Source organism: Falco punctatus (genome assembly GCF_963210335.1).
Source record: "Falco punctatus genome assembly, contig: scaffold_78, whole genome shotgun sequence".
NCBI lineage: Eukaryota > Metazoa > Chordata > Aves > Falconiformes > Falconidae > Falco > Falco punctatus.
This window is the reverse complement of record NW_027660070.1, coordinates 470,022-480,854: the sequence shown is the minus strand read 5'-3', so window position 1 is coordinate 480,854 and position 10,833 is coordinate 470,022. Positions and strand designations below refer to the sequence as shown.

Genomic DNA, 10,833 nt, shown 5'->3' with positions numbered 1-10,833 from the left:
TGCGCTACACCCTGGGGTGCATGTAGAAACGATGCCAGGGTTTTGTGCTCAGGGAGCTCCAGTCTTCCTGTGCTGGCTGTGGGGAGAAGGGTATGTGGATCACCCCCGAGGCAAGCAGGAGCTGCCTGAGCAGGCTGAATTTAGTGCTGCCCAGCTTTGTGGTGCTCCGTGTGTGTGAGTAGGTGGTGTGGAGTGGTCTTTTCCAAGCAGTGTCAGAAACATGTCTTTGCTTATGGTGTGAGTGCTTGTCGCTCTTCTGTCCCTGCTGCTGGCAGGGGGAGGAGGTAACTCGCTGCCGGGGAGACCCCTCTGCCCTCGTATGCATGAAGGTGTTGCAGGATCGTGTCTAAAGTGCAGTGGCTTGCTCACTGCTTTCCCTTTAAGTCTGCATTTACAGGATATGCTGGATTGTGGTGTTGGGGCCCAGAAATTAATCTCGCTACTTTATTTTTCTTCTGGAACAGACTGTTAAATGCCATGCAGGGACAAGCCCTTCCTCCCTTGGCCTTGAGAATGTCTATGTTCTCTGTAAAGGTAGTATATATTTAAGATAAAGACTGAAGAGGATAGCTTCTTCTCAACTCTGTTGCCCACAAAGTTGACTGATCCCTGTGCAACAGCAGTGGTCCGGGAAGAGATGCGGCCTTTGTGTCCCTGTGAGGTGTAGCCTGGCTAAACGCAGGCAGCATTTCCATTCTGGGAATGGTGTAGTGCAGTTCTTTAGCACAGTAGAACCAGTGAGAAATGAGGAATTTCCCAGGAAGGCCTAGGAGGTGATGAATTTGGATGCATTCAGGAACTTTCCTGCAGCTTCCTAGGAATTATCACTGTACGGTTGTTGGCTGGGTATTTCTGACTGAGGATAAGAACAGCTATTTCAGTGCTGTTTTCTAGAAGTGCTCACAAGGGTTTTGAAGCATGTGAGGAGTGCGTCAGCATGAGGCCCTGGAGGATGCTTGAATGCCCAGCTAGTCCTTCACAGAGGGGCTTTGTTGGGTTCCTCCACTGCCTGGCTTTCCTGGGCAGTTCACCACCTGGATTTTCTGGGGAGCTTCATTCACTGTGTATCTGTTTAGTAGTGCTTCATCATCCAGCTTTTATTAGAGTGCGTCACCACACAATGCTGGTGAGGGGCTTCACTGCATGGCCCCGGAGGAGCCGTTCTCTTCCTAGTTTCTTTGGGGTGATTCCCCAATTGGTGTTTTTTGACAGTTCCATTGTGTTTCTTGGTGGTCTTCGAGCCCTTCAGCATACTGTGCCAGAGGTATTGGGTGTGGTACGGGATATGGTACGGAACTGGCTGTGGTACTGTGTTCTATGCATTACTTTACATTGACCGTTGTGTTGCATTTTGTATTGCCGTTAGTGTATGTATGGTGTTTTGGTTTGGATGGTAAGGTGTATTTTGTGTGGTATAGTATGTGTGGTATGGTATTGTGCCTATGGTAGGCTATGCTATTGTACAGTGTTTAGGGTATGGTGTTTAGTTATATGGTATGCATTGTATTGTTTGGCATGTATTGTATGGAATATAATGTCTTGCATGTATGGTATCCATTGTATGGTATAGTGCGGTATGGTATTTTCTATTGTATGTATTGTATTTTCTATTCTATGGTATGGTATTTATATTTTGTATTGCACTGTATGTATTCCGTGTATTGGTTTTATGTACTGTGTTGTGTGTATCTGTATGTATTGTATGTGTAGTATCATATTGGATTGTATGTACTCTTTTTATGGTATTTTTTCTGTTAGTGTGTTAGTGCATTGTGTTGTGTAGTACTTCTACTGTATGTGTTGTATATTTATTGTATGTATTGTGTGGGAATTTTGTAATTAGATGTACTGTATTCTCTTGTGTGTTTTATTGTATTTTGTGTTCTATTGTATACTACTTTTTCCATTCTGTGTTGTGTTTTGTATTCTGTGTTTTCTTGTATTGTGTATTGTGTTGCATGGTACGTACGGTGTAGTAGATACTGTATGGTCTGTCTCACAGGGTATGTACCATATTGTACTGCAGGTTGTTTTGGATTGTATATTGTATTGTGTATTGCCTGTGTTGTGCAGAATTCTACGCATTGTGTTGTGTGGCATAGTATTACACGCACAGTAATATGTATGTATTGTTTCTTGTGGTCTGTATTTTATTGCGTGGTATGGGTTGTATTTTGTATTGGACTGTATTTTGGGTTGCATGCGTTTCCCATTGTACGGTTTAGTATTGCATAGATTGTATTTTGTGTTGTGTATCATGTACTTCTGTGTGTGTTGTGTGTATGGTATGTATAGTATTGTCTTGTATTCTGGGGTATGCCCTGTATTTTCTGTTGGATGGTTGGTAATGCCCTGTCTGCATGGTATTTGATGCTTAGTATTTCCCGTCTCTTGTGTGTAGTGTTGTATTCTCTCTGTGTTGTGATGTGTTTTTTAGGATGACGTGTATTGTGTTGTGGTTTGTATGGTGTGGTTTGTCATAAATTGTGTGGTATGTGTGGTGCTGTATGATTTCCTGTGTTGTTTGGTATGTTTTGTATGTACTGTATTTTATGTAGGGCTCTTGCATTGTCTCATATGTATTGTATTGTGCTTCAGTTTGTGCCGTCTTGTGTGCTGTTATTTGTGTTGTAGCGTGTATTTTCTGTATTGTATGGTATTTATGTATGTAATCTGTTGGCTTTCTTGTATTCTATAGGTTGTATGGTATTTATTATGTTTATTCTAGGAATTGTACTGTATGTTTTGTATGTCGGGTATGGTATGGAATGTCTGGTGTGTATCTTGTTTTGTTTTGTATTGTATCTGGGGTGTGTATTGCAAGTTGTCTGAGGAATGGCAGAGGGAAGTGGGGTTGTATAGCTCGGTGGAATTATGTGACCTCATGTGACCCTGGAGGAGCCCTTAGTCGCTTGGTAGCGGAGGAGCTGGTTCTTGCACCCCCCCAGAGGAGCCATTCATGGTGGCGCGCCAGAGGAGCCCTTCATCGCAGTGCCCTTGAGGAGGCCTTTATTAGCTTTGCACGGGAGGAGCCCCTCCTTGCGCCGCCCCAGAGGAGATCTTCATCACGCTGCCGTGGAGGAGCCCGTTGTTGCCCCATGCCTGAGGAGCCCTATATTTTGCCTTCTTCTCAGAGCTGTTCATTGTGCCGCCCAGGCCTCCTTGCAGCCCTTCGCTGTGCTGCCCCAGAAGCATTGGCTGTAGTGTGGGATGTGGTTTGGCATTGGGTGTGGTATTGTGTGGTCTGCGTTGTTTTACGTTAAGCGTGATATTGCATTTTGTATTGCCTTTCCTGTATTTGCAGTATGGTATGTATAGTGGTGGGTTTTTTTAGTATGGGAACGTATATTTTTTTATGCTGTAGGATGGCATGGTATGCTATTACAGGGTAATTCAGGTATGCTGTGGTATTTAGGCGATGGTGTGGGGAACGGTCTGGTATGTATTGCATGGTATACATTGTAATGTATGGTATGCATGCCTTTTTTTAGCAGGTGTGGTATAATTTAGCATGTATTGGGTGGTATGTAATCGAAGTTCGGTATCTATGGTATCATATGGTAAGGTATTGCATTTTGTATGTATTTTCTATTGTATTTATATTTTGTATTGTAGGGGATGTCTTAGGTGTATTGAACTGTAGGTTTTGTACTGCATGTACTATGTAGTATCCATGAAATGGAAAGGATTGTGTTTTCTGTAGAGAATTTTTTATGCAATGTATTTCCTGTGTTCTATGTGTCCTTTGTAGAGTGGAGTCGGTTTTATTTTATGCTCTGTGTAATATGGTATTTACTGTGCAATAATGTGTTCTATCCTAATGATTTATAACAGTCTCTTGTTTATCTTATGCAATAAGTATTTCGTATTGCATTCTGTATTTAGTATTTTATTTTGAAATCTGTAGTGTATGTCCTGAATTATATCTTCCATCATATGTAATGTAGCGTAGTGTAGTTTTTGTCGGGTGTATTGCGTGTATTCTACAGAATGTGTTGTGTTCATGGGTATGTATTCCACGACCTTTGTCAGGATTGTATATTGTGCTGTATTGTTTTGGTTTTGCGTGGTTTAGTGCTTATTGTACTGAGGGTCTCTTGAGTTGTATCTTGTATTTCCTGCCTAGTGGGTATGGTGTGCGTAGGGTTGTATTTTGTATCCTATGGTGCGTCTTGTGTTTTCTGCTGGGCTGTTTGTAATACATGGTATGACGTATTGTATTTCAAGTCTGTTCTTTCCAGCGTGGTATGAGTTGTGTTGCATTGCGCTCACACCACCCCAGAGGAGATGCTGATAGTGTTGCTCCTGGAGAGCCCCCAGTGGCGCCGCCCCGGAGCAGCCCTGTAGCGCAGGGGAGCGATTGGTGGCAAAGTGCCTCGGGAGCCCCTCGTCGTGCTGCAGTGGAGCAGCCCTTTGTTACGCTGCCGAGGAGGAGCCGATGGTGGCAGCGCCCTGGAGGAGCCATTTGTTGCTTTGCGCTGGAGGAGCCTGTGCTTGTGCCGTTGCGCAGGCGTCCTTGTTGTCGCCCCGTCGGAGGAGCGTGTCTTGGCGCCTCCCCAGAGGTTGGCTTTGTGCCGCCGCAGCAGAGCAGTGGTTAGCAGGGAGCGCCGGAGGAGCAGTTTGTTTGATGCCCAGCTCTTCTTGGAGCCCCTTTGGTGCAGCGGAGCAGCTGTTGGTGGTGCCATGCTGGTGGGGCCCTTGGTGGTGCAGCATTGGAGGAGCCCCTGATGGCTCGATGGCAGAGGAGCCCTTTGTTGTGCCGCATTGGATGAGCCATTAGCTGCACCGTCCCGCAGGTGCCGCTCCTTGCCCTGTCTGCTAGGGCACCTGTGTCTAATTATGTTGGAGGAGCCCTGCATCGTGCTCCCCTGGAGGAGCTCTTCATTGCCGTGTGTTGGAGGGCCCTTCATCGCACCACTGCAGAGGAGCCCTTGATGGCTTTGTTCTGGAGGAGCTGTTGGTCGCACCGTTCCCTGGGAGCCGTTGTCCTCGTCCCTGTAGGAGCCTTGTGCTGTTCCACGTTGGAGCACGGTAGGTAGCGCTTTGTGCTGTGGTTTGTTTTGTATTGTATATTGTATTGTCTGTGTTGTCTTGTGTTTTATGCATCGTGTGTATAGTGGGTCTGGTCTGTATAGTCTTGTGTGTGCTGCGGTATAACTTGCATTTTCGGTTGTCTTGTGGGTAATGCATTGTTTGTGTGGTACTTTAAATCTGTTGTGTTCTGTATTGTATTTCAAGCATGGTATTAATTGTGCTTTATTGTCATCAAGCCATCCTGGAGAGCCCCCGGTAGTGCAGCGCCCCAGGGGAGCGATTGGTGGCAAAGCGCCTCGGGAGCCCCTCGTCGTGGAGCAGCCCTTTGTTACGCTGCCGAGGAGGAGCCGATGGTGGCAGCGCCCTGGAGGAGCCATTTGTTGCTTTGCGCTGGAGGAGCCCGTGCTTGTGCCGTTGCGCAGGCGTCCTTGTTGTCGCCCCGTCGGAGGAGCGTGTCTTGGCGCCTCCCCAGAGGTTGGCTTTGTGCCGCCGCAGCAGAGCAGTGGTTAGCAGGGAGCGCCGGAGGAGCAGTTTGTTTGATGCCCAGCTCTTCTTGGAGCCCCTTTGGTGCAGCGGGGCAGCTGTTGGTGGTGCCATGCTGGTGGGGCCCTTGGTGGTGCAGCATTGGAGGAGCCCCTGATGGCTCGATGGCAGAGGAGCCCTTTTGTCTTTCCACTCTGGAGGAGTCCTTGGTTGCGCAGCCCTGGAGGAGCCTTTCTTTGTGCCGCCCCGCAGGAGCCGCTTCTCGTGCTGCCTGCTAGGGCACCTGTGTCAACTTGTGTTGGAGGAGCCCTGGCTGTCACAGCCCCAGAGGAGCCCTGCATTGCAGTGCCCCACGGGAGATCTTCCTGACGCTGGTGATTTGGTACGTACTCTACGGTAGGTACTGTGGGTCTGGTCCCTGCCTGTGGTATCTCCTGTCCGGTCTGGGATGGTGTTGCATTGTAGTTGGCCTGTATTTTTCTACTGTGGTACTTGTATTTTGTATTGCAGCATATGTATTGTGTGTATGGAGTCGTAGTTCTTGTACAGTGTGTGCTGTATGGTATACATTGCATGGAATGGATTTTGTTTTCTGTAGAGTATTTTTTATTGTCTGTTGAGTATTCTGTGTATTCTTTATGCTGTCTTTTATTGTGCAGGATGGTTTTGATGGTATGTATTCGTGTTTTGTTTTCTGTTGTATGTTATATGTATTGCATAGTACCTTCTGTTGTGTGTCTTTTACTGGGTTTTGTCTTGTTTTGCCTGTATTTTCTGGTACGTATTGTCTTTTGAGGTATTTCGCGCCCAGATTCTGTTTCCTGTCTTGTATTTTGCGTCTGGTTTTGTGCTCTGTTTCTGGAAGTGTCTTGTGACATGCGCTATGGTTTGTAATGACCTGGCTCCTGCGATTTCTTCCGTGGTGTGTGTCTCGAGGAGAGGCTGAGGGAGCTGGGGTTGTTTAGCCTGGGGAGCCCTGCATCGTGCCAGCCCCAGAGGACGACATGTTCATCACACAGCCCAGGCCGTCTCTGTGGAGCCTTTCGTCGCCCGGCGCTGAAGGAGCCCTGAATGGCGGCACCCCGGAGGAGCCCTTTGCCAGATGTCACCGGAGGAGCCTGTCATCGCTGCATCATTGCGTTTGCTCTTTTGTATGGCGTTTGGTTTGGTGTATTTGATTAACGGCATCTTCTTCTGTGTCTCTTAAGCGGTCTGTACAATGTCCTTTGTCGGGGATGGGTTGTAGCAAGGGCGGGGGGTACATGGTGGAGCGTACTGTAGTTGGTTTTGTGTTCCGTATTGCGTAGTCCTGTGTCTACTGAGTATTGCATGATCTGATCTGGACTGTATTTTGTGCTGTATGTATTGTTTTGGTTTTGCGTGGTTTAGTGCTTATTGTACTGAGGGTCTCTTGAGTTGTATCTTGTATTTCCTGCCTAGTGGGTATGGTGTGCGTAGGGTTGTATTTTGTATCCTATGGTGCGTCTTGTGTTTTCTGCTGGGCTGTTTGTAATACATGGTATGACGTATTGTATTTCAAGTCTGTTCTTTCCAGCGTGGTATGAGTTGTGTTGCATTGCGCTCACACCGCCCCAGAGGAGATGCTGATAGTGTTGCTCCTGGAGAGCCCCCAGTGGCGCCGCCCCGGAGCAGCCCTGTAGCGCAGGGGAGCGATTGGTGGCAAAGCGCCTCGGGAGCCCCTCGTCGTGCCGCAGTGGAGCAGCCCTTTGTTACGCTGCCGAGGAGGAGCCGATGGTGGCAGCGCCCTGGAGGAGCCATTTGTTGCTTTGCGCTGGAGGAGCCCGTGCTTGTGCCGTCGCTCAGGAGTCGTTGTTGTCGCCCCGTCGGAGGAGCGTGTCTTGGCGCCTCCCCAGAGGTTGGCTTTGTGCCGCCGCAGCAGAGCAGTGGTTAGCAGGGAGCGCCGGAGGAGCAGTTTGTTTGATGCCCAGCTCTTCTTGGAGCCCCTTTGGTGCAGCGGAGCAGCTGTTGGTGGTGCCATGCTGGTGGGGCCCTTGGTGGTGCAGCATTGGAGGAGCCCCTGATGGCTCGATGGCAGAGGAGCCCTTTTGTCTTTCCGCTCTGGAGGAGTCCTTGGTTGCGCAGCCCTGGAGGAGCCTTTCTTTGTGCCGCCCCGCAGGAGCCGCTTCTCGTGCTGCCTGCTAGGGCACCTGTGTCAACTTGTGTTGGAGGAGCCCTGGCTGTCACAGCCCCAGAGGAGCCCTGCATCGCAGTGCCCCACGGGAGATCTTCCTGATGCTGGTGATTTGGTACGTACTCTACGGTAGGTACTGTGGGTCTGGTCCCTGCCTGTGGTATCTCCTGTCCGGTCTGGGATGGTGTTGCATTGTAGTTGGCCTGTATTTTTCTACTGTGGTACTTGTATTTTGTATTGCAGCATATGTATTGTGTGTATGGAGTCGTAGTTCTTGTACAGTGTGTGCTGTATGGTATACATTGCATGGAATGGATTTTGTTTTCTGTAGAGTATTTTTTATTGTCTGTTGAGTATTCTGTGTATTCTTTATGCTGTCTTTTATTGTGCAGGATGGTTTTGATGGTATGTATTCGTGTTTTGTTTTCTGTTGTATGTTATATGTATTGCATAGTACCTTCTGTTGTGTGTCTTTTACTGGGTTTTGTCTTGTTTTGCCTGTATTTTCTGGTACGTATTGTCTTTTGAGGTATTTCGCGCCCAGATTCTGTTTCCTGTCTTGTATTTTGCGTCTGGTTTTGTGCTCTGTTTCTGGAAGTGTCTTGTGACATGCGCTATGGTTTGTAATGACCTGGCTCCTGCGATTTCTTCCGTGGTGTGTGTCTCGAGGAGAGGCTGAGGGAGCTGGGGTTGTTTAGCCTGGGGAGCCCTGCATCGTGCCAGCCCCAGAGGACGACATGTTCATCACACAGCCCAGGCCGTCTCTGTGGAGCCTTTCGTCGCCCGGCGCTGAAGGAGCCCTGAATGGCGGCACCCCGGAGGAGCCCTTTGCCAGATGTCACCGGAGGAGCCTGTCATCGCTGCATCATTGCGTTTGCTCTTTTGTATGGCGTTTGGTTTGGTGTATTTGATTAACGGCATCTTCTTCTGTGTCTCTTAAGCGGTCTGTACAATGTCCTTTGTCGGGGATGGGTTGTAGCAAGGGCGGGGGGTACATGGTGGAGCGTACTGTAGTTGGTTTTGTGTTCCGTATTGCGTAGTCCTGTGTCTACTGAGTATTGCATGATCTGATCTGGACTGTATTTTGTGCTGTATGTATTGTTTTGGTTTTGCGTGGTTTAGTGCTTATTGTACTGAGGGTCTCTTGAGTTGTATCTTGTATTTCCTGCCTAGTGGGTATGGTGTGCGTAGGGTTGTATTTTGTATCCTATGGTGCGTCTTGTGTTTTCTGCTGGGCTGTTTGTAATACATGGTATGACGTATTGTATTTCAAGTCTGTTCTTTCCAGCGTGGTATGAGTTGTGTTGCATTGCGCTCACACCGCCCCAGAGGAGATGCTGATAGTGTTGCTCCTGGAGAGCCCCCAGTGGCGCCGCCCCGGAGCAGCCCTGTAGCGCAGCGCCGCAGGGGAGCGATTGGTGGCAAAGCACCTCGGGAGCCCCTCGTCGTGCCGCAGTGGAGCAGCCCTTTGTTACGCTGCCGAGGAGGAGCCGATGGTGGCAGCGCCCTGGAGGAGCCATTTGTTGCTTTGCGCTGGAGGAGCCCGTGCTTGTGCCGTCGCGCAGGCGTCGTTGTTGTCGCCCCGTCGGAGGAGCGTGTCTTGGCGCCTCCCCAGAGGTTGGCTTTGTGCCGCCGCAGCAGAGCAGTGGTTAGCAGGGAGCGCCGGAGGAGCAGTTTGTTTGATGCCCAGCTCTTCTTGGAGCCCCTTTGGTGCAGCGGAGCAGCTGTTGGTGGTGCCATGCTGGTGGGGCCCTTGGTGGTGCAGCATTGGAGGAGCCCCTGATGGCTCGATGGCAGAGGAGCCCTTTGTTGTGCCGCATTGGATGAGCCATTAGCTGCACCGTCCCGCAGGTGCCGCTCCTTGCCCTGTCTGCTAGGGCACCTGTGTCTAATTATGTTGGAGGAGCCCTGCATCGTGCTCCCCTGGAGGAGCTCTTCATTGCCGTGTGTTGGAGGGCCCTTCATCGCACCACTGCAGAGGAGCCCTTGATGGCTTTGTTCTGGAGGAGCTGTTGGTCGCACCGTTCCCTGGGAGCTGTTGTCCTCGTCCCTGTAGGAGCCTTGTGCTGTTCCACGTTGGAGCACGGTAGGTAGCGCTTTGTGCTGTGGTTTGTTTTGTATTGTATATTGTATTGTCTGTGTTGTCTTGTGTTTTATGCATCGTGTGTATAGTGGGTCTGGTCTGTATAGTCTTGTGTGTGCTGCGGTATAACTTGCATTTTCGGTTGTCTTGTGGGTAATGCATTGTTTGTGTGGTACTTTAAATCTGTTGTGTTCTGTATTGTATTTCAAGCATGGTATTAATTGTGCTTTATTGTCATCAAGCCATCCTGGAGAGCCCCCGGTAGTGCAGCGCCCCAGGGGAGCGATTGGTGGCAAAGCGCCTCGGGAGCCCCTCGTCGTGGAGCAGCCCTTTGTTACGCTGCCGAGGAGGAGCCGATGGTGGCAGCGCCCTGGAGGAGCCATTTGTTGCTTTGCGCTGGAGGAGCCCGTGCTTGTGCCGTTGCGCAGGCGTCCTTGTTGTCGCCCCGTCGGAGGAGCGTGTCTTGGCGCCTCCCCAGAGGTTGGCTTTGTGCCGCCGCAGCAGAGCAGTGGTTAGCAGGGAGCGCCGGAGGAGCAGTTTGTTTGATGCCCAGCTCTTCTTGGAGCCCCTTTGGTGCAGCGGGGCAGCTGTTGGTGGTGCCATGCTGGTGGGGCCCTTGGTGGTGCAGCATTGGAGGAGCCCCTGATGGCTCGATGGCAGAGGAGCCCTTTTGTCTTTCCGCTCTGGAGGAGTCCTTGGTTGCGCAGCCCTGGAGGAGCCTTTCTTTGTGCCGCCCCGCAGGAGCCGCTTCTCGTGCTGCCTGCTAGGGCACCTGTGTCAACTTGTGTTGGAGGAGCCCTGGCTGTCACAGCCCCAGAGGAGCCCTGCATCGCAGTGCCCCACGGGAGATCTTCCTGACGCTGGTGATTTGGTACGTACTCTACGGTAGGTACTGTGGGTCTGGTCCCTGCCTGTGGTATCTCCTGTCCGGTCTGGGATGGTGTTGCATTGTAGTTGGCCTGTATTTTTCTACTGTGGTACTTGTATTTTGTATTGCAGCATATGTATTGTGTGTATGGAGTCGTAGTTCTTGTACAGTGTGTGCTGTATGGTATACATTGCATGGAATGGATTTTGTTTT

At 49.9% G+C, this 10,833-nt stretch overlaps 1 protein-coding gene across 1 annotated transcript; it reads right to left on the bottom strand.

The window, feature by feature from the left end:
• Positions 1–3,012: 3,012 nt before the first annotated feature.
• Positions 3,013–9,691, bottom strand: LOC308058112 (uncharacterized protein; the record flags this gene model as incomplete). The annotated part of the gene is made up of 3 exons (XM_080412109.1): positions 9,100–9,691; positions 4,315–5,329; positions 3,013–3,244 (listed from the first exon to the last, which is right to left on the bottom strand). The coding sequence occupies exons 1-3, from the start codon at positions 9,632–9,634 to the stop codon at positions 3,013–3,015; spliced, it is 1,782 nt and encodes a 593-aa protein (XP_080268235.1). The 5' UTR covers positions 9,635–9,691.
• Between the last annotated feature and the right edge of the window lie 1,142 nt (positions 9,692–10,833).